This window comes from Arvicanthis niloticus, chromosome 4 (assembly GCF_011762505.2).
Source record: "Arvicanthis niloticus isolate mArvNil1 chromosome 4, mArvNil1.pat.X, whole genome shotgun sequence".
In the NCBI taxonomy this organism is placed as follows: domain Eukaryota; kingdom Metazoa; phylum Chordata; class Mammalia; order Rodentia; family Muridae; genus Arvicanthis; species Arvicanthis niloticus.
This window is the reverse complement of record NC_047661.1, coordinates 18,549,452-18,575,216: the sequence shown is the minus strand read 5'-3', so window position 1 is coordinate 18,575,216 and position 25,765 is coordinate 18,549,452. Positions and strand designations below refer to the sequence as shown.

At 41.9% G+C, this 25,765-nt stretch overlaps 1 protein-coding gene across 23 annotated transcripts in view; it reads left to right on the top strand.

The window, feature by feature from the left end:
- The window catches only part of Pex5l (peroxisomal biogenesis factor 5 like), a 216,885-nt gene that overhangs the window by 46,541 nt on the left and 144,579 nt on the right, over nucleotides 1-25,765 (top strand). For 6 of the 23 annotated variants that reach the window (XM_034500980.2, XM_034500979.2, XM_034500987.2 and 3 more), the window contains exons 1-2: nucleotides 12,416-13,224; nucleotides 14,657-14,728. The exons of 5 other annotated variants lie outside the window; for them this stretch is intronic. In XM_034500980.2, coding sequence (XP_034356871.1) covers nucleotides 13,132-13,224; nucleotides 14,657-14,728 — 165 coding nt within the window. In that variant the 5' untranslated portion in view covers nucleotides 12,416-13,131. 12 more of the 23 variants (XM_076932271.1, XM_076932267.1, XM_076932265.1 and 9 more) reach the window with 4 other exon arrangements.

Genomic DNA, 25,765 nt, shown 5'->3' with positions numbered 1-25,765 from the left:
CAGTACATGAAACCAGAACACTCTCTAATGAGATACCAATGTAAACATGTTGGGACCAATGTGCAAAGACAGCATTCAATACCATGACTACTCTGCTCAGCCATTGCACACCCCAGAATTACACCTACCTTGATGGCTACAGCACGCCCATCTTCTCCCTCCACCCCACCAGATATTCTCAGGATAGTTGCTAAATACCCATTATTGAAGAGCTATGGGCAGGACCCACAAAGCCTTGATTTCCACTCTTATACTACGTGCTTACTTCCTTTCTTTGTATCCTTTCTCTTCCTTCCTTCCTTCCTTCCTTCCTTCCTTCCTTCCTTTTTTCCTTCCTTCCTTTCTCTTCCTTCCTTCCTTCCTTCCTTCCTTTCTTCCTTTCTTTCCTTCTTCTTTTTTAACCTAAAACTTATTCTTCCCTTCACAAGTAGAGAACCAAAGCCTGGACCAGCAGCAGGTAAATGCAGCTAAGTAGGTTTGTGGTGAGGCAGAAAGTCTAAGAAAGGCACTGGTGCAGTCCAGATGAATCATCTGAGTGCCATGTCTGTACAGGAGTGGACAGAGAACAGCTCCAGAACAGTTCTCTGAACCAGGGAAACTGACACTAAGAGAACATGGAGAGAAGACTGGGTGCCCTTAGTTAGGTTCCTTGTGCTTTCTAAAAGAGTGGCTCACGTGGGGACAGCAGCCATTAAATGTAAGACTCTCCACAGCTACTCAAATCTCCTCCCTGCCAGTATCAGCAAGCAAAAGAGTGGTGTGTTTGACCTACCTGGTCACCTCCAAAAGTGACTGCAGGGTTGAGGTCAACAGTATATATAGAATCCTTTGGCTTGTAGCCTGGAAAACTTGCATTTCTGCTGTGTCCCCACCCTGTGGTTCTTCTGAAGCATCTCGGGATGTCATTCATCTATTTCTGTCTTCTTGACAGCACACTTGACCTAGGAATTCATGGAGACCAAAGCTGCCTGGGCTGTACATGGGCTGCATTGGTATGCTAAGAAAGAACGATGATAACAAGAGTGCTCTCCTATGGCTCGCCTTCCTCACTTCCCACAGTACTTACAGGACAAAGGAAGTGGCTTGGGAGGATCTGGGACTATTTTCAACTCTAACAGGACCTCAGAGCTCAGCCAGCCCTGGGTTTGACTGTCTACATTGTTGATAAATAGAAGGCTCATTTTTTTTTCTACCCAAAGATGACAAAGTAGTTAGGAACAGAAAATCAACAGACCTGAAATTGTTTCTGTGTTCTACCACTTTCCAGATGGACAAATTACATTCTTCTCTTAAAATCCTTTTCCTCAGCTAGAAATAAAGCGACCAGTATCTTCCTTCATGAAACTGCCTATGAGCAGCACAGACTCCAGACCAAACACACTGTTTATAGACTCTGCAGTGTTATAGTTCAGACACTTGCTAAATAGCACTACACAGTTACTAGAAAATTAATTGGATAATTTTTATAGGGCTTATCACAAAACTTTCCAACAAAGTCCAAATGAGATAAATTGACTTTGTTTAGCATTGTTAGAAAGGGGGAAAGCAATAAAGCATGTTGACTCTTAGATGCATGTTCACATACTTCTGAGTAAAGCTATCCAAGGTTTCTCACTGTTGTCATATACTGGTCTGCCTGTCAGGCTCCGGTTCCTGTCTCAGTTCTCCTCTCATGTAAACTGATCAACAGGCCATGGGCTAAATAGGTAGAATTTGCCTTCTAGGCCAGAAAATAAAATTTCAAAGCTTCTAGTAAAAAGAAAGGGGGAGGGAGAAAGAGAAAGAAGGAGGAAGGGAGCGAGGTAGAGAGGAAGGAAGGGAGAGAAGGAGAGAGGGAGGGAGGGGAGGAAGGAGGTTTGGAGGTTTGGAGGGACGGAGGGACGGAGGAAAGCTGGCTTTTGCTAGGTGATTGCTCTTCAGACCTTAGGGAAAGGCTGCCTCTTCCTATCATGTTGGTGGTTTCAAACATTTGCCTTAATACTATGTAGACTCAGAGCCAACTTCAGACCCCTGAAACAGCTTGTATATATAAATTACATGCCATTTACTATATTATATGTCATTTACTATATTAGAAAGATCAGAATAAAATAGAATAAAATAGAATTTAACTATTTATTAAAAGCTGCTAAAAACAAATGACAATAAAACATTTAATTTTTTGAGGAAAAAATACTCCACTGGCAAAGAAGTTTCAGCAAGAGACACAACCCTGGCTTACGCTGTTGCATGTTCCTTTAAAAAGAGAGGTTCAGAGGGAAATGGATTCTCCTCCCTGGTTCTGCATTTAAACTCTTACTCTATGCCTTTCTCCTTTGAAATATAAGAAAATTCATCTTTACACAGTGTACTATTGAGAGAGGCATGTGTTTCGATGGCTTTTGCAGTAATTATGTATGTTCTCTGCTGCCTCAGTAAAATGTGACAAATATTACATAATATTAAGTTAGATAGTGACATCTGAAGCTGTACCAGTGAACCATATCCTTAGTTTGAAAATCTTTTGTTGCCTTGCATTTCGAATGGCTCTTAAGTTGTAATTTTGAAGGCATGAAGGGTATTGGCCACTTGAGACTATTAGTTCATTGGTTCATATCATCTACATTGTTCTACTTCACAACATCAAAACACACTCATTAAGATTGCCACTGGGCTCTTGCAAAACCTCTCTCGCTGTTGCAAAGGTGCAAGTACAAAAATAGAAGATACAAATTTTCCAAAAATCTGGATATTATTGAAATCTTGAACCTTGGCTTTGAAATAAATGGCTCCTTTCACCTGTTTTCAAGGGAAAAGGTCAGATTCTGAAGTCTAAATCGCCATAGTTCACATGTCAGCCTTCACTTCAAGTAAGAATGGATGGTTCAGACACACTTGCACACGCTGCTCCAAGTTCTTTGGTTTGTGTCAAAGTGCCAACAGATCAGCCCGGTACTGTTACAGGCCAGTGCCCATGCAAATGTCAGCACATGGGAAAACAAATGCTCTCTTAGGGCTGCTTGTGAAAATGCTTCTCACCCCACAGACCTCCGGAGAGTTTCTCAGGAAGCACCAGGGCTTTGCAGAGAGTCCTCGGGTACATTACCATCTCCGGTGTTCACAGGGCTCTTATTCTGATGGTTGAGTTTCTTAAACTTTCTCAACAGGAGCCAAGAATGCCAGGTGAATTTAGACAGGCACAGTGGGGACGGCGAGTATCAATAGGGTGTTCACAGCTTATTGCTGAGCACTAGGTGATTAGTATTTGTGTTTGTTACTTTTCTGTTACTGTAGAAAACCATAACCAAGGCAACTTTTAGGAGAAAAGCTTATTCTGACATATGGTTCCAGAGGGTTAAAGTCCATGATGGCAGGAAGAGCAAGGGAGCCTGCTGCAGAAGGCATCAAAGCTGTGACATCTAAACTTTCCCAAACAGTGCCATCAACTGGAAATCAAATGTTCAAATACCTAAGACAACAGGAAGAACTTCTGACACAAACAAGCACAGTTTTTGTAGTATAATATCATTTATGTTATAGACTAAATAGGTATGTACATATTATTATCTTCATATACACATATCTCCGTATACATTATGCATGTATATATGTATGTGATATATATATATATATCACCTTACCTGTATTTAGATATCATAATTAAAAGCATCTCTATACAATTGTTCTGTATGGTATTAAGAAACAAGAGGCATGGCTGGTGAGATACTCAGCAGTAAAATTCTCTTCCCACACAAGCCTGGCATCTCTGGAGTCTACAGTATAAGGGAGAACTCTGTCTTTTGGGCCAGACACATACACATTAGGGCAAATATGCCTGCACACACACACACACACACACACACAGACACACACACAAATAATAAATACATTTTAATGTAAAAAAAGAAACAATAAATGTTATGAAAAGTTAGAGTGATGGGTAATACTGTGTGTTTGTTGTATAGCAATGTTTCTTGGAAGCATTTATTAAACATCTACATGCACCAGGCATTGTGGTACACACCTGTGGTCCTAGCACTTTGGGAGGCTGAAGGAGAAGGATCACAAGTTGCTGCCCAGCCTGAGGTATGTAGATAAGGCCCTAGCTCAAAACAAAACCAATGTTCTAAACCCAAGTAAACAAAGGAACCCCCAGGGTGTCAGAGGCACACACTGCAGTTTATTTGTGTTTTCAATCAGAAGTTGTTGCTTTGTTTTTTCATTAAGATGTGGTGCGGCCACGTGACTCCTATTAAAGCCTTCTTTAGTTTGCCCAGAAGGCCCCTCGTTCGCCTACCCAGGACCACTGTACAAGCTGGCAGGAGTTTGCAGACATTGTAAAAACCAGTATCTGCCTCCAAATTGTCATCCACACTGACCATGGGACAGTCATTCTGTCTCTCAGCACTAAATCAGTATGCCACTCACTTGGGAGAATTAATCCAACATTGAAGGAAGAATTAATCAGAGATTGAAGGTAGCACTCAAAGTATTGTCTGGTAAGTGTTAGGCTCAAGTCCTCTGCTCTAGACCGTTTAAGTGTTTCTCACAGTCTCTCTAGAATTAAAAAAAAAATTTTATTTAATATTTATACATGCATGTAATATATTCGGATATAATCCAAATATACACCATTCTTTTCTTCCACTACCTCCTCTATCCTTACACACACACACACACACACACATACACACACCAGCTGTCCTCTCCCAACTGCAACCACCAATTTAATATTGAGTCCACTTAGTGCCGACTCTATGTGCACAGCTGTGGGACTATCCTCACAAGTAACTACCGGGTCAGGGCCCAAATCCCGCCTTCAGCTAGCAATTGCCAGTAGCTTTGGGTCAGTAGGGGCGTGGCTTCCTGAGTTCCTCCCATCCATGCAGGTATCTGGCTGGCTTGGTCTTCTTGATGCAGACTCTTTAGAGCCACCGTGAGTTCACGTATGCAACTGTGCCATCAGGTCCAGCAAATACAGTTTACCACAGACATCCCCTTCCCCTGGCTTTTACCCTCTTCCCACCCACTCTCCATAATGTGTCTCTTGAATTTGGTGGCAGCCTCTCTGAGGGACACACTTAAGATTTCCAATTGGATCCCTAAAGCATAACTAAAAGAGAAAAATGTAAAGATTGAATTTGGGGATGGAGGAGTCGTAGAGACATCAGGAATCGTCGGTGGGTCTTCGTCTTCACAGAGACAGCCCTTCTGAAGTTCTGAGAATGCGTATTTGGAGCTGAGTACCTTTCAGTGTTTGATGGCAACATGGAATTGTGTTCAATTATTTGTATCAAAAGTGTCCTCCAAGAAGCAAGAACCACCTAATCAATGTCATAAAGAAGACAAAAGACACGGTCAACTCAAGAGGTCAAAATCAATGTCCTGCAAGCAGATAAGATGAAAGGCATGTAGTCAAACAGGATCACACCCAAGCCTTTCCCCATTAAACAGTTTTGTCCTCTGGCAAGTTAAGTGCCAGTGTAACACCAGGGGAACAGCTGGCTCTGACTGTTTAGAGCTTAGCTCTGCAGTGAGGCCTCAGTTCCCTTGAAACATGTTAGCAGATACACTAAAGTAAATATGCTGCCATTCAGTGTTCCCCCATGCACCCCCAGCAGCCCATTATCCCTACCCCCCAGCAGCACAGTCTTCCCAGCCCTGCCCCCAGCAGCAGCTCAGTGCTGGGTTTTGCATAAAGAACTTGTTGCTCAAACCTCCCCCCAGTCACTTCACAATCCATCCTTTCAGATACTCTACAGCACAGTTTCACATTGTGTTTCTGAAAACAGGCTCACTCTGTTCCAACAAACAGAAACAACAGGGAAAGTTGAGCTATTGCTCACGGCTTTACAGAATGCAAGTATGTTTGTTACTACTCACAAACATCCCTGTTTGTCAAAGCTCTATCCCTCAGGTCCTTTGTCTCATTAATTTCTTTCCTGAAATAATTATCTATTGCTACATCAAGAGCTTTTCTAGGCTTATCCTCAGCCCATTTACTGAAATCCTGGACCTGACTTGAGAAAATGGAGACATGAATGAATGCCTTATAAAGCCACTCTTGGAAAAGTATACTCGAAGTGATGAATTAAGTATGTGCTTGTGAAACTGGTGTGTGGTTGACAAGCCATGTGTTTACAGGCTCTGAGCCATTACATACAGACCCTCTCTGTGCCCCAACCCTTTCTCCGGTCCACTCCCCACTTCTAGCAAGAACAGACTTCGTACAGCACCAATCTGATGCTGCTGCTCTCTGCTTGACTGCATCTAGCTTCCCATCCCTAGTTATCAAAGTGTCTGCAGGAAGCAAACTCTGTGCCTTTCTAACCTGGCGTTGTCTTTGTAAGCTCATCAAAAGCTTGGCGGTCTGACAGTGAGATGTGTTCTGTCCTGCACCCGCTCATGATAACCTTTGTTACTCAAGTACACAATTCCTAAACATCAAATCTCCTTTCCCTAGAGCCATGGATTCGCAGAATACCTGAGGTCATTTGCCAGCAACCTTTTTTTAAGTTACCTGCTTTACCTTACAAACTGCCATGCATTTACTTATTGGCTATTGCTAATATTGTCTACCTTTCTAATAACATACATAATTTGGATTTGGTTAAGTGTCCTCTAGGCTCTGATGCTTTAATTTCTTAAGTGATTTCCACATGCCCTGTGAATAAACAAGCTATCTGTGGCTTCAGATCTTTCTGATTTTGCATACCTGGTGGCTTGGAAGAGCTCACCAATAGTTACCTAGAAGTGTACATTCATAAAGATGAACAGGAAGTCTAGACAAACCCAACCTTTAGGCATGACTGTGACTTATGTGTAAACAAGGACACTGTGAGCTTCTAAGCATTGTAGAAGAGGAATTAAGAAAAGAAATCACCAGCAAACTGATGAAAATGGCAGAGAACCACAGAGCTGAGCAGGGTGCTTGGGTATCATAGTAAGGGGAGGGTTTAGGAGGAGGAGATAGGCTGACCCTCAGAAGCAGAGATCATTCTGAACTGTGACAGCTGAGTGCCAAGTAAATGAAAATTAAGGAGAAATGCAACTCCTTTAAGCCCAGTTGGGACATAATAGAAGTGCTGCTTGCAAGTCCACGGGCCACAAAGCTTCCACATGAAGGTGAACTTTGAGTTGGCCCTTATCAGAAACAAAATTTCATATCGTTTTTATCAAGCTTGCATCAACGTGTCAAAGACCGGTGCTGGATTTGGGAAGGTGTGAAACTAGAGAAATAGTATAGCTAGGATATGGAATAATCTGTTCTTCTGATTAAAGCACTTCAGTTCTGTTTCACAGTCTTAAATGCATAATGCACAGAGCAGTTGTTATAAAAAGACATCAGCTGCAGGTGTGGGAGGCCAGGTGCTCCAGGGAGGAAAGAAAGGACTGGGCAGAGAGGCCCAGGGTCGAGGCACCTGTGTTTGAGGAGGTGTCACATGGCTTCATGCCCACCAAGCAGAAATGGGTATGGTCAGCAGGGCTGCTGTTGCAGGACATCACCACTGTGTCTTCATTGTGACTGTAGTTGTTCTTCTCATATTTCAAAGAAACAAGAGGGAGAGATTTCTCTTTTCTTAATTGTCAGGACTTGGGGCTGAACAGGGAAAGAAGGAGCTAGGATAGGATAGGATAGGATAGGATAGGATAGGATAGGATAGGATAGGATAGGATAGGATAGGATAGGATAGGATAGGATAGGATAGGATAGGAGGATAGAATAGGATAGGAAGATTCACTTATCTTTCGGGATCTAAAATGCTAGGCCCACTGTTCAGGACTCCTTACTGTCATACACAAAGGAGATGTGAAAATGGAGAACTTTGTTTCTTCTTCCCTTGCAAATAGCATCAAGACCTCACCACACCAGATACACAGATTATAATATATAACTTTTTAATCGAAATGTCTAGAAGACCGAAATGTTTTCATTTATACCAGTTGTGTTTACAGTTTCTAAGGAGCCTGGTTTTTGTGGAGAAGAGAACCTCCTTTTATATGAAAGAAGATTGAACTCAGAATTTTGTATAAAAGCACATCCGATTGCTTGCTGCTTCTCTGAGTGTCTTTTTGTTTGATTTGGGGGATAAGAGGGAGTTAAGAAATAGTTTCTTTATTGTCTTTAAAGCCATGTAGCACATGGCTGACTCTTACAGGATTGAAATTTCAAGCTTAAGTTTTGTTTGCTGCCTATTTGATGTCAATGTGATGCCTATGTGTTGTTCCTTAAAGCCACTGTGGCCTCCTAGGAGGCCAGCAGCTATTCTAGCTCTGTCCAGAAGGTGATCTTAGCTGAGTACTTCCATGTGTCCCAGAGCATGAGATGAAACCATTTGCTGGTTGTCATCTGTGGAGACACTAAGATCAAAGGCTTTGGGTTGGCAATTAGCATCCACTTGCACTGCCTATCAAAACACAGATTTGTCTCAGAGAGTGCAGTTGTTTGATCACTTGCTCTTGACTGAGATCTATAAAAATCCTAGTCCTTTGATCAGAAATCCTCCTCTCTAACCCTAGGGATGAGACCCCTCTCCAGCTCTCAGTTCTAATGCAGCAAGCTATCTGATTTCCAAATCAAAACAATGCCTTGCTATAGAGAAGACAAGCCTGAGCTTTCAGTGCATCCACTTTGGAAGTTTACAGAGTTGCAGAATTTTAAAAATAAACCTTAAAAAGTATAGAGTTATGATAGGATATATTGTTCTTCAGGATAAGCATCGAAGCCAGTGGGCTGACAGGGGAGTAAGCAAGGAGCAAGAAAGGCTGGTGTATAACCTAGATCATTTACTCTCATACTTTCCAAGAGCCAATTTAAAGATAGAAAAGCCTAGACTAGCTGTGTTGGTGCAAGTCTTTATTCCCAGTACCCTGGACAAGGAGGCAGGCTGGTGTCCATGATTTTGAGGTCAGCCTGCTCTACATATCGAGCTCCAGACTAGCAAGGGCTATACAGTGTGGTAGTAGAAAGGAAAAAAAATGATAATGAAAAGCCAGCATGAAGGACTGGCTGGAAAACTGGATTAAATCCTAGTTCACTTCATGGCCACACCCTCACCCAGCTACTAATGAATGTTTCCCAGTTAAACTTAGCTTTAAAATAGAAAAGGCTACTAAACTTGGGGGCTTATACATGACTTTGGACGCAGTTTAAAAAGTCATACTATATTTGATGTCTTTGTCTTCTCTTCTTGCTTGATAATATAGCTTCAGAACGAAGTCTGTGGGCCATGTGTTTTGTTTGTTCATGCTTGACCCAAAACAATGAATTCTGTGGGCACTGTTTTACCATAGCATGAGTGTGTAGGCACACACATTCACACACACACACACACACACAGAGAGAGAGAGAGAGAGAGAGAGAGAGAGAGAGAGAGAGAGAGACTTTAGTCCACAAACACACATACACTTTAGTCCCACATTTAACCCATATAAGTCTCTGTTCTCTGTAAGAATATTTTTGCTTCCCAAATTTGAATGAAAAATCAGAAGTTTAACAGCTATCATTCCAGGGCCATTTAAGAAGCCCACTCAGGACTTGGACTTGGGGACAGGATTGATAGATCAACCTTTCCACTTGGCAGAGACTGTCCTCCCTCATTTCCTGTTTGTTCTTCCCATCACTTCTTTGGCTGTCTCAGCAGTGTCCTCTGTGGCTATGCTGACACCGTGGACCTTAAAAAAGACAAAGGACATAAGACCAGAATCCTGTCAGATGGTGGAAGCCATGCTCAATGCAATAAGCAAACACCGCATTTATGCCGCCACCTCACACTGCTCCCCACAAGACCCAGAGACAAGAACTAGGGAGTGATGCTGTACGCTTAAGAAAAGAAATAAAAACTTTACCAGAGAACAACTCAGAGAAAGGACAGAGCCTGCCCAGGCACTTTTTTGTAATGCCTTTACAAGAGCCTCCTTACAACAATCACGTGGATCTCTTAAGCAATCAACTTCCGTTTCCTTTTTTGAATCATCAAATTCAGTTTTGTTTCAGAAAACACTCTAAAATTTAAAGCATGGGTTGTTCTTAATTCTTTTTCTTGGAAACATAACTTTTAGCTTTTGATTGAGAATTGTCCAGGTTTTTTTTTTTTTTCTCAAAGACTTCACATACAGTTGTAGAAGAGAGTGGTTTTGTTAAGAGAGGTCTTTGCTCCTGTTTTCTGGCTCCTCCCTATTCTCTCTGGCTCCTCCCCGATTCTTCCTGGCTCCACCCCGATTCTCCCTGGCTCCACCCCGATTCTCTCTGGTGTCTGGGTCTTCACCTTTGTAGCCTTTCGCTTATTTTTCTTGAATTGTAAATGTGCTCAGGACTTTTATACAAAGGCCGGCTGGGACCACTATGACTGTCCTGATAATCTTTCATTGAAACCTTTGTATTTCATCCAGCCCTTTGTATCTTAGCTTTCCTAAGGAATGATACATCGTCTCAGCATCTTTGCTCCCAGGACCAGTGTGCCCCATCACCACAGCATCTGACTTTCGTCTTAGCTTCTCTTCATAATCGTGGATGACTTCTGACACTTCATTCAGGGAAAGGTCGCAGATCAGATCCTCTCCTCAAGTTAGCATCGGTGCTCTTTCCTGATGCCCTCTCACTCCCTTGAATGTGCTCTCTTCTCTTGCTTCATTTTAAAGTATAGCTGTCCTCTGGGCTTCCGAGTTGAGTCCTCACCTCTTCTGTCTCATGAGGTCATCCACTCCTGTCACTCTCTGACCCATCCGTCTGTATGTGGAACCCTATCTTTCTTCTTAGGTACGGACACACAACTAAATGGTCAAGTAGGTGTTTCTACTTGGCAGAATTTTCCAAAGACACCAGCGGAGACCTTGTGTGCACAATGTCTTCCCTACCCTTTCTGTTTGATATTCAATTCAACCTGCTTTAGGTGTGCTCATCAATTCGGTAATCGCCCCGGCTTGTGGTGTCTTTAGATGAGCAAAGAACTTGTATGAGTATAGTTCTCATTCTTTCGAGTTTAACAGTGAAGGAGAACACAAAAATAACCTTTTAAGCGAGGGGGAACGTAAGTAGTTTTGTAGGCAGTGGGAAGAATGGTGGTAGGGAAGAAATTAAAGATGAATTTTGACATCTATAGCTAGGCAAAACCTACACTTGGGGGCCAACTTATCCTGTTAGTGAGACCAAGTATTCCTTTTCCCTTTAAAAACCTTCTGTGTGAATTCCATTCCTCATGAATATGAAGAATACTTTAAATTCAGTATGCAAACAGGTAATATCTTTTCATTTAAACTATTTTAAAAGCTTTTTTTTTTCTTTTTGCTAGTACTAGGGGTTGAACCCAGAGCGTCATGCATGCTCCGTTAGTAGTTTACCGAGCTACATCCCCAGCCCCAAACTCTGAGCTTCTTTATAACTCATATTCTAAAATAAGCAAGTTACCTCATCTGTGGACTCTGCAGCACTGCTTTTTGTTGCTATTGTTAGCTTTGTCCAGTCTTTTCCTGTGAAATAATTCCCTTGTCCATGGTCACGATAACATTGTCATACAATTTCCCACGTGTCGTGATTTATTTAATTCAAGTGAACAGATCCATTTTTCAGTTCTACTTCTGTGGAGGCAAAGGTAAGGGACAGAGAGGCAGTACATAGGGTAAAGGAGACAGAGTGGAAATCTGTGTAGGGCAGAGTTGAGTTCCCAGATAGGCTTCTCCATTTTAAGGAAACCTTAGAAGTAATTTGATTGGATAGCATTTCAAAAGGTGTCCACCTGAACAAAGAACTAGGCAATCTTGTTCCAAGCTAGATCAAATCCAGATAGAGTCCAGAATGATGTCACTCAGGATGGTAGGGAAAGATAAGAGACACTGTGTTTGGAAGTTTCAGACATGACAGCCAGCCTGGGCTGAAAGCTTTTTACAGGCAAGGAGACAATGTCAGCAAACTGCGACTCTCATTTCTTCTTTCATTTCTCCACCTTGAGTCCTCTCGTCCTGTTGTCTCCCGGACACTAATGCTTCCTCCTCAGATGCACTTAGTAAAGAGTGCACAGAAGTGACCACAAGTAGTCAGCCTGAGAAGGCTGGGATGTGAGGGGCCTCACCTCCTTGCCTCAATTGAAACTCTCAGCTTCAGCATCTTGCCAGAGCTGTGGGTGGAGCTCAGGACGTGCTTACACTGTGGCTTCTCCTCCCACATAAGCCCTGCCCCCTCGCACTTGGACAGTAGGAAGATTAGCTTTCTTCCTCCTCCTAGTTCACTCCTCTGGCTGATGTGCAAGGTCTTGCAGAAGCCAGGGACTTGCATTCTGGGATTTGGCAAAGTGCTTAGGAAGAAGACAGGGCTTCCCGGCTGGGAGGAGGGAGGAGAGCTGAAGATCCCCGCCTGGGCTGGCTCAGCTAAGCAAAGTGGGCAGCTCAGTACTTGAAAGAGGACTGTGCTCGCTCGCACTAGACATCAGTAAGTGGGTGACTGTATGGATTAAGGAAGGATGAGTGTCCCTGGGTCACGGGGTAGACTTGAAAATGTTGCTTGATTCTAAGGGAAACTCTCAAGGCTGCTGGTTCTGTGTGCTTTCTGTGTCTTGTAGAGACTAGAGGATTAAGCACAAAAAATCAGAACTCCCGATCCTGAAAAATGGCAACTTCTACAAAGTAGTTGTGGACATAATCTTTCCTGAGCCCTCTTCCCTGGGAGTGTGCTACTAAAATCAGTCAGCCAGCATTAAGTGGGAAAAGTGAAGTGTAATGTTAACGGAAATTGCAACTTCTTATTGTGTTCTGTATGTGCGACATTGTTATATCTATCAGCAGTGAATGTCAGGAAAGTCTGAGGCAGGGGCTTAAGTGGTGAAGTTGAGCTTTATGACCAGGAGACATATTCTATATGTAAGGGATTAAATACAAAATGTATGCTATAAATAATAGATGTGTTTCTAAAAATCATTAAAGAGATCAGCAGCTAGGGAGAATTAAGTGCATGATACAAATTAGAGGAAGAAAATATCATATCCATGGCTTTTTCCAGTAGCCAAAAATTTCAGGATGTTTACAAAGTCAGAACAGTGATTCAGGAATACTTCAATTATTGTTGTACATTATTAATACTGTTGCCGGGCAAGATCTGTGGTTCTCTGGTCAGCAAGTTCTGGCAATGAAGCCACTGCCGCCGGTGCAAAGAATTCTGGGATGTCTGACAGTGAAATGGATGGAAGGACTCACATTCCATCTCTACTTAATGCCCTTTTGTCCAGAAATCGGGTCATGCAGATGAGCTACTTGGTACGTATACAGATCAATATTGGGAAAGGCATTTCTGAGGGGTGTGTGACAGAGGGATGTTTGATAGTGTCTCATAACAAACACTGGGCTGAGAAAACTCAGAAGCCAAGAGACAGGAAGTCAGCTTGGCTCAAGCCAAACATATTCATTTTCTTTTCCATCCATCTTGAAATGGAACCTCATATGAGGACAAAATAATAACCGAGAGGAACACTGTGACCATTTGTTCTGTCCTGAGTGTTGGAATTTATTAGTCTGTAGACAAAAGTTGGGTTTTTTTATTTATGCATTTCAATACTTGAAGTCTCTGATCTCTACATTACCATAAATGACACAAAATAAGAGGTATATCTATGGGGAGGAAGAAGTGTAAGAATTCATATTTTGGAATGTTATTAAAGAGGAGGAAAAGATGACATTGTTTGGTGTAAAGAAGCCTTGTGTCATGACCACTGATATGTAGGACCCCAAGTCAGCATGAGTGCTCCTACGGACACTATAGACAGAAATTTCAGAAATATAATTCTCTTGATTCTAGTTTCTGTGAATACTAAAGTGTCTTTTTGGTTTGTGTTTGGTTGGTTGGTTTTGGGTTTTACGTCGAACAACAGAAAGCTGGGTAATGACTTTTATCTCCATTTGTCATTGGTATGAAGGAGTCCTATTATACTTTTGTATTCCCACTGGAAAGAAAAGAAATGTTACTATTAAATATGTTACTATTATTCCGTAACGTAATTGTGAGATGGTTGTTTTAGTCGGACTCTTTTTCCAACCTTAGAGTTTGTATTTATGAATTTGGCTATAGGGAAGGTGGGTAGAGAGCACTCATTAGGACCAACCACAACATTGAACAATAAAATGGTAACGAAGTGTGCCTATAGGTATGGCCTATACCCTTCCGACTTCATAAACTACCTAATTTTGAAACTTCACTATGTTAAAGGCTGCTTTTTATTTCCAATGTTGCTATTTATGCGATTTTTTGTAAGTTTGAGAGTTCATCATTTGAGTTACGTAATAGCTCTCTTATTCTTAAAAATACATAAAATATTAAATTATAATGTGTGACAGTTGACGTTTTAAGAGTAGTATAAAATTCTAAATGGAGTTACTGTTCTTGAGAAGAATGTGTTAAGAGACTTCAAAGAACAACTGCTTGTTTATCTCACAGGCGTAGAGAATTTTTGCTGAAACTATGAAATAAAACAGAAAGGACCAAAGGCACACTTTGGCGGCAAGAGGCTAAGCAGATAGAGTCAATGCACAGGTGTAGGATGATGATCTGCTGTACATGAGAGATTGTTGTCAGGAATGATGCATTGTGGCTGATGAAAGGGTTAAATGTCTTTAAGAGTTATTAAGTAGGAATTAAGGTTTTTTTTTTTAATGAAAAGAAACTAAATGATATTTAAAATTGTTCTTTCACAAGAAAAGTAAAGAACAAGGCTATGGAAAGCTAAGCAGCGATGAGGACCTCGGAATAATTGTTGATGAGAAGCAGGTAAGTGAGCACTCCATCTGTCTCCTGTTGCCTGTAGCCCTCGGGGTTCAGAGGCTGTTCTTGACAGCTGTTTTAGCCTGTCTGACTAGAACTGTTATTGATATAGATTTGAGGAGCATCAAAATTCCCCCCATGTCTGCCCCACTGAACTGTGCATGATACCATGTGTGTACTATGTATGCAAATAAGTAAGAAAGCACAAAGCAAGGGAGGGGGAGAGAATGCTGAGAACCCAATACAATGGGTCAAAGTAGCATAATTCGATTGAGGGGAAAAAAAGATTTAAGTAGCTCTTGAAAGCATATTTATTATCTTACAAGTGAGAAACACTACTATCTGCTGTGTATTCTGCAAGTGTGATGGGAGAGCAGATACAGGGTGTGAGATAATTTTGAGAAATTTAAACTTAGATCTTGCCCAGTTTACTTTCTTGGCTGGTCTGCAGCAAGTGTCAAGATGATCTGAAATGAAAATCAATCACTTCATCGTCAGTAACACTGCCCATCGCTTGAGAAGCCTCTAGGCTGGATGGTATATTGGCCCTTAAGGTTCAATGAGAATGGCTTAACGGAGCATGCACAGTGATTTAGCAGGGAGTGGATGGTCTCCAGCCAGGACACTGACTTGGCATTACTCCTTAACATCTTTGTTAGTTAATCAAGGAGACAAAGAGAACTGCCCTGGCTATTTAACATACATGTGGCATGGCCTCTGAGGGGCTGCATAAACTCACATGTCAACAGAGTGGAAGGTAACATGTGTGAGCTGAGGAGGACATTAGAAAATAGCCAGTGACCTAGAGATAGGCTGATGAATTTGGACAAGTTCTTCACCATGTAGTTGGTCCTGCATCATGGTGATTACACTAAGGGAGTGTGCATGCATGTGTGCATGGGTTTGACAAAATAGGGAATGGCTACCAAAAGGTAGCCATGAGAAATCAATGACGTAAGCCATGCTTATTAGGATGTCTTCTGGAAGATCCCAGCTGAGCAAAGCATTTCCATGGAAGTTCACGGTATATGGGAAGGCACAGCAAGGCTTGCCACACTGCCCGTGTTTCCTGTCCCATTGACTGTGTGCTGCTGCTGAGGACAGCAGGGTAGGGGATGTGAGAGTCTGGTCTACATTCTGCTACTCACTGCCAGATTGCCAGTTTAAATAGTAATAATTTATTACTATTTAAATAGTAATAATTTATTACTATTTAAACTGCCAATTTGCAGTACTTTTTTTATAATTATACCAGGTTAATTACTTGAGACATGCACTCTAGACCTCTCATAGACTGTGATTCCGATTAAGGAGTGGCCCTACTTGACAGATAAACTAGTAAAGGGTGAGTGAGTATACCATGAGAAACACACACACACATGCACATACACATGTGTACACACACATGCATGCACACATGCACACATAGACACATGTACATGTGCATACACACATTCACACATGAGCACATACACACACACACACCTCTATCAAAACAAAGATAGTTTTTATTTCTTATTTTTATTGTATAGAAATAAGTTCTTACTTTTTACTTCTTTATTATCTTTCTTTTAGCTTCTTTTTTGTGTTTTAACTAACTGTTGTCATTCAGAAAACTACAGAATTACTTCTTTTTATATGTTTGATGCAGAACCCAAGGAATTTTTCCTTCCTTTTCCTATGCTGAATTTCCACAATCGATATGTTGTGAGCACATACTTCCAGTGTTGCTGCAAGCCGGTGCCATTCAGAGAGACCCAGCACGGCTCAGGCATTCATGTTAAACCTTGTTTCCAAATGTGACAGATTAAAATATGTCACTTTAGGAGCTGGCTGCTGGCCATGAAGAGTCCCCCTTGTTTGGGAGGTTTGTGGGGTTTGAGTTTTGAGCAAGTCCCTGGCTGAGGCAATTTCATGTTTCCACCCCCAACTAAAATATCAAGGAAAACACTAATTTCCTTATAAAACTCCATGACAGTTATTCCTAAGATTAGGAGATCAACAATTAAGTGTGTACATGAGTGTAGGCATGTGTCAAATGCACTTTCTCCCAAAACCCAATGTTATTCATTCCATATACATAATGAAATTATGAATATATATATATATATTTATATATATATATATATAAACTATGTCCCTGTATACTAATCTTTATGTTTGATCTGTATCTTTAAAAAGTACAGAGGAAGTTTGTCAGTCTTCACATAAGTCTGAGTAGCTTTTCTAGATGCCAAAAGAAAACTGAAGGGAAATAAATAAAAATAATTGAAGTTCTGTGATGGGCAGAGGCTGACGGCCTCAGTAAACCTGCCGCTTGGCTGCTGTCACTTCAGGAGCTCTGTGACAGCTGTATGCCAGTTCATTAGTCAGGTGATTCACACGCCTTGTGTTTCCACAGAGAGCCCATGGTCTTGCTTATATAAGCACAGTCATAGCAGAAGCAGTGTGCAGGATGCTGCCTCGCCATCCCTGGATGCTGCTCTCAAAAGGGTAGAAGATGCCGATGTGTTATTGTGATGTGGAAACAGAGTACATTTTATAAATGTGAAAGGTTTTTCTTTTTGAAGGGCAATACTGTACTGCTCCCTTTGTGAAAGTTTCTTGGCAACTTTGATTCAGAATGAATATTATAAAAAAAATCACAGAGGAGTCTTAAGCTAGTACCCTAAACTAACAGTCAAATATGTTTATATTTTTATTTATACATATATACATATACATCCACATAGTCAATTTAAAAATGACTGTATTGCATGGAGATCAGAGTCTATTTTTCACCTGACATCCCCAAGGGTTTTAAGCTTCAAACTGAAAAATAATGAAAACAAATGTATTGCAATAAAATCTTGATGACTTTAAATTCTAAACATTTTCCATAAGCTATATATATATATATATATATATATATATATATATATTACTTAGTGAATGCTATATAAAAACTAATACTAAAAGAGAAACCACACACACACACCACACACACACACACACACACACACACACACACACACATATATATATATATGCCAGTTGTAAATTATATATTATGTGTGTATGTGTATCAGTTTTATCATAAAAATATTCTGCCTTCACTGGAGAAGACAAGAGTCTTGATTGGAAATTAGTCTCAAGTAAACACAAATTATTTCCTGAAATTACTGGTATTTCAGAAGTGAGACTGGATAAAACAGATTGGAAAGCACCTTTACTAAGGACTTTCCTACCTTAATTATTTGAGTAAATGGTGAATCTGCTCTGTTTTGAGTTGCTGTTAACTCAAGCTTCACTATATTTGGGCTGTATGTGTGTCTACAAAGTTTGTATCTAGGACGTTTTCAGATTCCAAGTAGACTTGAAGGAAGTAACAAAGACAAACATAAAAGTACCAAATTTGTTCTTTTATGAGGAATTAGGAGATACAACTTTGAGGATTGCACAAAGGCATGAACATAATGCTTGGATCTAGTTGGTTCTGGAACTCATAGACAGTTGACACTGTGTGTTTCTTGGGGCACTGGGTGAGGAAATGCAAAGTATCAGCCAGTTGCTGAGGAATAAATACTTCAGGTCAGTACAGCAACCCTCCAGCCTCAGAAGCCTCAGATGTGCCTGAGAAGCTTTCTATATTACTGCTGCTGATTTCAGACTAGACTCTAAGACCCAGAATCAGGAAATAGAGCAATTGTGATTCTGAAAGAGGAAAAAGTATATGGGACCAGTTCTAAACCTGATAGTCATTAACTGAAAATCTAAACACCAGAACTGATAGATACTCGATGCAATGGCATCTAAAAAGTAGATCACCATAGACATTCACAACAATGGTTCCTCAAAGACCCAAGCCTGCAGTTGGGTTGAATTCCCTGTGGTGGCCCTTTTTGAACTTGAGCCACAAAAACTCAGGGTTCTTGTTTGTAAACTGGTGTCTTTTTCCCATCTAAGGTTTATTTGAGGCAAAATCTGTTAAAGGCTTGATAAGACATAGACTGTGTGTTGTTTGGATGAGCTAGTCAGCCCCATGTACTCTCAGCCCCTCTAATTCAGCAAGCCAGAACCTTGAGGCCTAGAGTAATGAATGGACTTTCCCGAGTCACTGGTTTTGTATCAAGAACATTGAAAGCCAGAGCTTCCTGACGTTGTGGTCCAAATTCAATACCCTCTTTATAGGTCATTACTGGTTGACCTATAAATTGGTTAAGAAATGATTTTGTTTTCCTGGTCTATGTACAGAAAATTACCACCTGGAAACCGTTAGAGTTGACGATGGTCTGTTGCTAAGCCGTCATGGGGATATGTTTCCCACAAACACTTAGCTGTCTCGCTCCCTCTCAGCCTTTAGGGCATTTCAGAAAAGAAAGATTTTTCCAAATAAGCAAAATGAATGACATGGACAGAATGGAAACTGCAAGGCGGCTGCTGAAACACTTGCCTTTTCTCCTGAACCTTCAAAGAAGAATTCTTAGCACATGAGAAACAAAAGTAACGCACGTTTTACCTAGTCTAAAACCTTCTGAATCTCTTTAAAACCTGTGAGAGAATCCAGAGCAGGAAGCAAGGCTTATCAGAACTATTTTTCTAAAGAAAAAACGAAGAACCAAAGTAGAATTGCCCCTTGTATCTCCAACAGCCACAAGCCTTTCAGTAGGAGTGCAACCGTGTCCTGTCCAAGTGGCTCTGTGAAAATGGATTGTGTCAGGGAGATCAAGGCCGGCATCAAATAAAAATGAAAGAGCAAAGCCCAGCTTCCTTGTGGTGCTAACAGATAGCCTGTCCTACCACCAGCTGACTCAAGCCTTGGACTCATAAATAGTAAAACGACCAGGGAATGTGTGTCACTGTCTTTTGTACTCAGTGCCATCTGGACAGTACTTTCTTGGCCATATCAGTATGGTGGCTTAATTTATATATAATTCATACTCCGTTTGCTTTTGAGGTTTCCAAAGTATCAGAGCCTGTCTCTTGGGACCACGAGCTCCAGTTTTTCTGGTGCCTTCTTGGAATTCTGTACGTGGTCATGAAGAACAGAGGACCCTCCTCCTCCTCCACCTTCTCAGCCTAGAGATTCTGAAGCAGGGGACTCAGTCACACTTGGAGAACTCAGCACCCCGTGCAGCTGTGATGCTCTGATTAAGCTCGCAGTAGGCACAAGCTCATTAGCAATTTCCTCACAAAAGATTGATCAATGAGAAGTGGCTTCATAAAAAGAAGGCAGATTATTTGCCATGTGTATGCATTGGCATAAACAAAGAGTCATTTCTATAGACCAATCAATTCCATCTTTTCTGCAAAGTTATTTATCATCAACAAATACTGTAAAGGAGGGGCCACATTTCCTCCTTTTATGTTTAACATTAGGTTAAACATAAGATTTCTGGAATGAAGACAGGGTGACCCTGTATTTATTGTCTTCCCAAATAGTCTCACATGTATCAGGGACTCAAAAGCGAACCCTAGATTTGATAGTGCAAGGGGAAGAGCCACAATCTCACATCATAAACTGTTTCTTAGTGTCTCAAATTTCAACTCCATCTACTGATTGTGTTCAGAGCATTCTAGGGCAAACTTGGGGGAAAAGCTCAAAACCTTCATTTTAGAGTGTACTGCAATGTGAAGTATTAGGCCATGAAAAACCTAGCAGGTCATTCTTTCTAAAGCATCTCCAAGGCAGACTAGAGTACTGAGCCTGACTCGCTTGCCCTGCTTTCTGCTTCAGCTTTGCTCTCCTGACAGAGGAGTTTGGAGTAAGTTGTTAGATTCTCTGCGTCTTCAGGTTGTCATCTGTGCAGTACAATCATGCCATCTGCATTGGCGTCTGTTCCGAGGCTCACAGGGGGACACTTCCTTGGAAAGCCATGTGTCCTCTGGTCAGAGCCAGGCATAGAATCTGGGGCCCCTGATGTTGGGTCTGATTCGTTCCACAAAGCTCAGCTTCCTAGAGGGATTGTTGTTAATGGGTGTTTTGTCATGGTTTCATCACTTTCTTTCCACCAGTGTTTTTCCGAGTCTTCTTCACATCTTCTGTGGACAGGTGTTCCAGGTCAGTGCCTGTCATAAGCCAGACGGTCTGCCACACCATGTGCACACTATGACATGTGCACAGACATGTCAGCCACTCTCACAGAGCATTAGGATGGTTCCAGTCTGAATTCTGACTGAGAACAGGGAATAGCCACATGTGGAAACAGCATTACTTTAGGAAGATCGAGCAGCTTCTCTGGGTCAGAGGCAGCTCTGCTATATATGAAGAAAATGCCTATTTTATGGTATTTTCGAGAGGATTGCACAGGTCTCTTATTCCAGAGGCCACAGGCATGGCAGGTGAAGCATGCTTCATTCACAAGTGCCAGACACTGAGCCAAGTGGTGGGAGGAGTTAATAACAACATTCACAGGCCTATTAGCAGGAGGATTCTTTTGATTTGGAAGGGGTAGGCTAAACAATAATGATTCCAGGCAATATCATTTTCACCGGGGCCAGAGACGTGGACACCTAGCAGGCTATGGCACAGGGAGTGGGGAGAGCAGAGGGCAGTGGCCACTTGGCACAAGCTTGCCTCTCTAGAGAAGGGCCTCACATACATACCGTCTCCAGGGATTGCTATGCTGGAAATGAGTCTATAGCCACCACACAGTAACTGGTCAAGAAACAATTATACTGCTGCTTTTAAAATGTCTATAATCAACTTTAAGATCTTAAATGACATTAATAAAAAAGAAAGAAAGAAAGAAAGAAAGAAAGAAAGAAAGAAAGAAAGAAAGAAAGAAAGAAAGAAAGAGAAAAGAAAGCCGTCTCTATGCATAGCCCTAGAGGACCCAGCTTGTGACTTCCTGTGTTCAGGAGACTCTGAGATTGTTGGACTCTAAGATTCATAACCAGGGGACGCACTCCCCCAGAGACACACATGGACAGAGGATTCACTGCAACAACATGAGGTTTAATGATTCCAGTGTACTGGGCTCTCTTGCATGCACGCAAGAGAACCCCCCCACCCCCCCACCCCCCCACCCCGAACAAAAACTGGGAGCAGTTCTTATACAGAGCTTATGAGGGCAACCACAAAGGACCACAAAGTCTGACCTTCTTAGGTTAGGTGACTAAGATTCGCACATTACTTTTATGATAATGAGTGTCTTCCATTTGCCCAGGTTCCTGGAATGTGTCTCTGTGCTCTGGGCCTTCCCCACCTGCAGGTGGGTTCCCTTCCCTGTGGTCTGAGGAATGTTAATCAGCCTCTCCCTTCCTCTTCTGAATGTTAATCTAGCAAGTGTCCTCTGACTCAGGAATAATGTACTTCTCCCAGAATGCATCCTGGGGCAGTGAATTCTAAGTTCAAACAGAGACCTGAATTTCTCACTAGATCAAAGGCAGGCAATATGTAAACATAGGACTGGGCCTCACTTTACTCATGCCCTGATTGACACGTCCCTGATACCTATCCAGATTATCTGCTAATCTGATTAACAGGAGGATATTAAAGTACAGTTTACAGGTCATCTCAAGTCCTCCTGGGAACTCAAGTTTCTGAGGAGGGAGCCTGGCTAGAAAACTCCCCTCTTGCTGAAGTGAGCAGTGATGCATTTTCACTAGCAGAAGCTGTTGCTCATGACAGAACAGACAATCCCGTCAAGGGTCGTCTTTTACTTTCCTGTCTTCGCCTAGCTCTGACTTCAGTGAGCAGCAAGGTCCAGTACTGGCCAGCACTCCTCTCCCCCAATGTCCAGATGATAATGCAGCCCCCAAGACAGTTCCAGTCAGCAAGACAGAGAGAACCTGTGTTTCTGCCCCTGATTTCACATCACGTATTAATCCGTAGCTACAAACTTGCTACTTGCAGTTAAAAATAAGGACAGGGAAATGGATTTTCATGGTGGCACTGTCTAGATGTTAAATCATTTTCTAATAACCCATGGTTTTCCTTCCTTCTTCTTTTTAATATAATGAGGCAAAGTGGTGCTGACATGTATAGAGAAGACATGCATAATTGAAGCAGTGTGAGCTGACGCAATGAATGCAAAAATTATGTGATCTATGAAAATAGCAGGCAGAGGCAGCAGCACTTAAAGACCGCCCAGGCCACTTAGAGAACACCTTGAGGAGTACCCCACTGAGCTACCATATGAAAAGCATGGGGGCAGGCGTCACTTCTAGTTTTCTTTAGTAGGTTTATTGAATCTGTGTGAGAACTCTGGATATGCTGGTTAGAATGTCAGGACATAATCTAATCTGGGCTTGACACATGATGTTCTATGGAACCCATTTTCACCCACTCCTAGTGCTGGGAGGGGGGAAATCTGTTTACATGGGACACTCATGTCAGAGAGGTCAGAGGGGAAGAGAAGCATTGCATAGAGAATGTCCAGGAAGTTCTGTTAGGTTGATTTTAATTCCACCAAAATAGGTGAGTCCTGCAGCAAGGAAGGAAGTAGTTAAATAGGACTCACCAAGTTATATCTCATCACAGGTCACATATCTACCCCTGTAACTGCCTTTGTAAATTACACTGCTGTTCTCGTGTGTGTGTGTGTGTGTGTGTGTGTGTGTGTGTGTGTGTGTGCGCGCGCGCGCGTGCGCGCACGAGTGCGTGCATTTGTGTGGGGGCCAAAGGGCAACTGGCAGTAGTTTGTCCTCTCCTTCCTTCTGGTCCTGCAAATTCATGCCCAGTCATCAGTCCTGGAAGTAACTGTTTTTATCTGCTGACCTATCTCTCTGGACCAACAATGCTTCTCAGCCTTCCTTCCAGTGTTTTATGTGTAAGCTAAACATTGATCAAGCCAGGATATTCCTTTAGGAAAATGGACACAGCTACAGGCCTCTGTGAGAGACATCCATGACTTTCTGTCATGTGCTTACTACCTTTCAAAGGAGGATCTCACCAACCTTGGAAAATTTCCCAGAGTGCATTGGGAACTGGATATTAAAGATTTACAAAGTGGACTTTGAAATTTCGATTGTGTCAATGCAGACAGCTTTCCATCCTCTCAGCTCATGGGGCCTCTCTCCCTGGATCAATCTGTCTTCATCCCCAGGTGGCTGTGGAGAATGCAAGCCAAGCCCAGACTTGGGCCCCTCACTTCCCAGCCTTCCAACCTGAACTCAGCTGCAGAGCCAATCTAGTGCACCCACTGGTGACCTCATCCATATAGACTGATGTGTCTATGGTCTTTGAAAAATAGTAATGGCTGAAAATATCTGTACTAATATTACTTTAACATTCAAAACATGGTAAAATGGCAAAACACTAGATAGACTATACTAATTTTTCTTTGACAATTTATCTTTACTTTTGAAAATTTTACACATGTATATAATGAAATACGATCATTTACTCCCTCCAAGTTCCACTGTGTCTCTCCCAACATGTTCATGATTTTTCTTAAATAACCTGCTAAATCCAGTTAGTTCTGCCTATATGTACATTGGTGTAGGTTCATCTACTGGATCATGGGAAGCCCACCAGAGGCAACAGCCCCAGAAAAAGAAAGAGTTTCCCTCCTCTAGGAAGTGTCCACTGCCAACAAACAATGTCTTAGTAAGGGGCAGGATGTGGGATCATCTACCCTTTCTCTACCAGGACTTTGGCTGGCTTGATCTTGCATAAATCTTGTGCGGGTAGCCGCAGCTGGTGTGAATTCCTACATGCAATAACCACATACTGTCCATAGGACAGAATCTCACAGCACCACCCCTTATCCTCCAGATTTACATCCTTGCCCTTGGGAGATTTGGAAGCCATTCTTTTCTCCCTTCTTCATTGTCGTTGGACCAGGATTCCTGTGCTCTCTCCTGTCCTTACCATGTCCTGTCGGCTTTGGTTTCTCACCAATCTGACTTAACAGTCACATCCCTTCCTGTCTTCTTGGCACTGGCCTCCGGCTCTGGCTGCTGGGATGTGTCTCCTACTCTGACAGTGTGTAGACCAGCTTTGACAGAAGTGCAGTTCTTGCAAACCTGATTTTTAGAATGCTCCATTGCTTCCTTCTCTTTCCTCAGAACAAGTCCATGGTTCTGTCATCTCTGTTTTTAGTCATTCATTTGGCACATGGCCTACCTCTAACCGTGCTTGTACTGCTGTGAGGTCTTATGATTAGGACATGCACACTCAACACACAGATGACCATTCAATACAATTGTTATGTACTCCTCATCAAAGTATTGTTTTCACCAAGTGATCTCACTCTCGAACTACATGATAACTGACTTATTAAAGGAATGGTGGGAGAGGGTGCCATCTCAGCTTTGTGCTGGCTGATCTCAATGGAAGAAAACATTCATTCAGTTTTGTCCAACAAAATTATCTCATCTGTATAATTAGAGAGTCATTAATGAATTTTTGCTGAACAACAACACTAGTCACAGAAGCCTTTATTAATTCAGTCAAGGGTGTGCTTTGCCACTTCCCAGCACCTGAGCCAATGGGTCACAGTGCACCACTGATGGATTCCTTTAGTCCAATGTGCAATTAACTTCGTATGAAAGAAATTGGTCCCTGTACAGAGTGAGGTAAATGGAAAGTTTTAAGGTACGTATTTCACACCTTAGAAATTTGGGGGAACAACAACTTCTATTTCTCATTCAAAAAAGTTTTAATCACCTGTCTCAAGGAGTTTGACTTAACAACCTTGGTATCAGGACATTTTTGAACAACAAAAACTTTTCCTTGTGGGCACCAGCATGGTTTGACTTATAGACTGATGTTTCCACCATCCCAAGAAGAATACAAACTACAGCCAGTGTGGTTAACAGTGCCTATCACCAAGCCTGACCACCTGAGCTTAATTCCCTGACTCCTGTAATAGAAGGAGAAACCTAACTCCCGAATGATGTCCTCTGACCCACATACATATGCCATGACATGCATGTACTTGCACATGTGCACACATGCACCCACACAGACACATACATACACACAAACATGCACACATATGTACAACACACACACACACACACACATTTTTTTAAATAAAAAAGAAATACTAACTTCTTATCAGGCATACCCTGATCCCCCATGATGTCCCTGTCTGGTGCCACCTTAATACCACA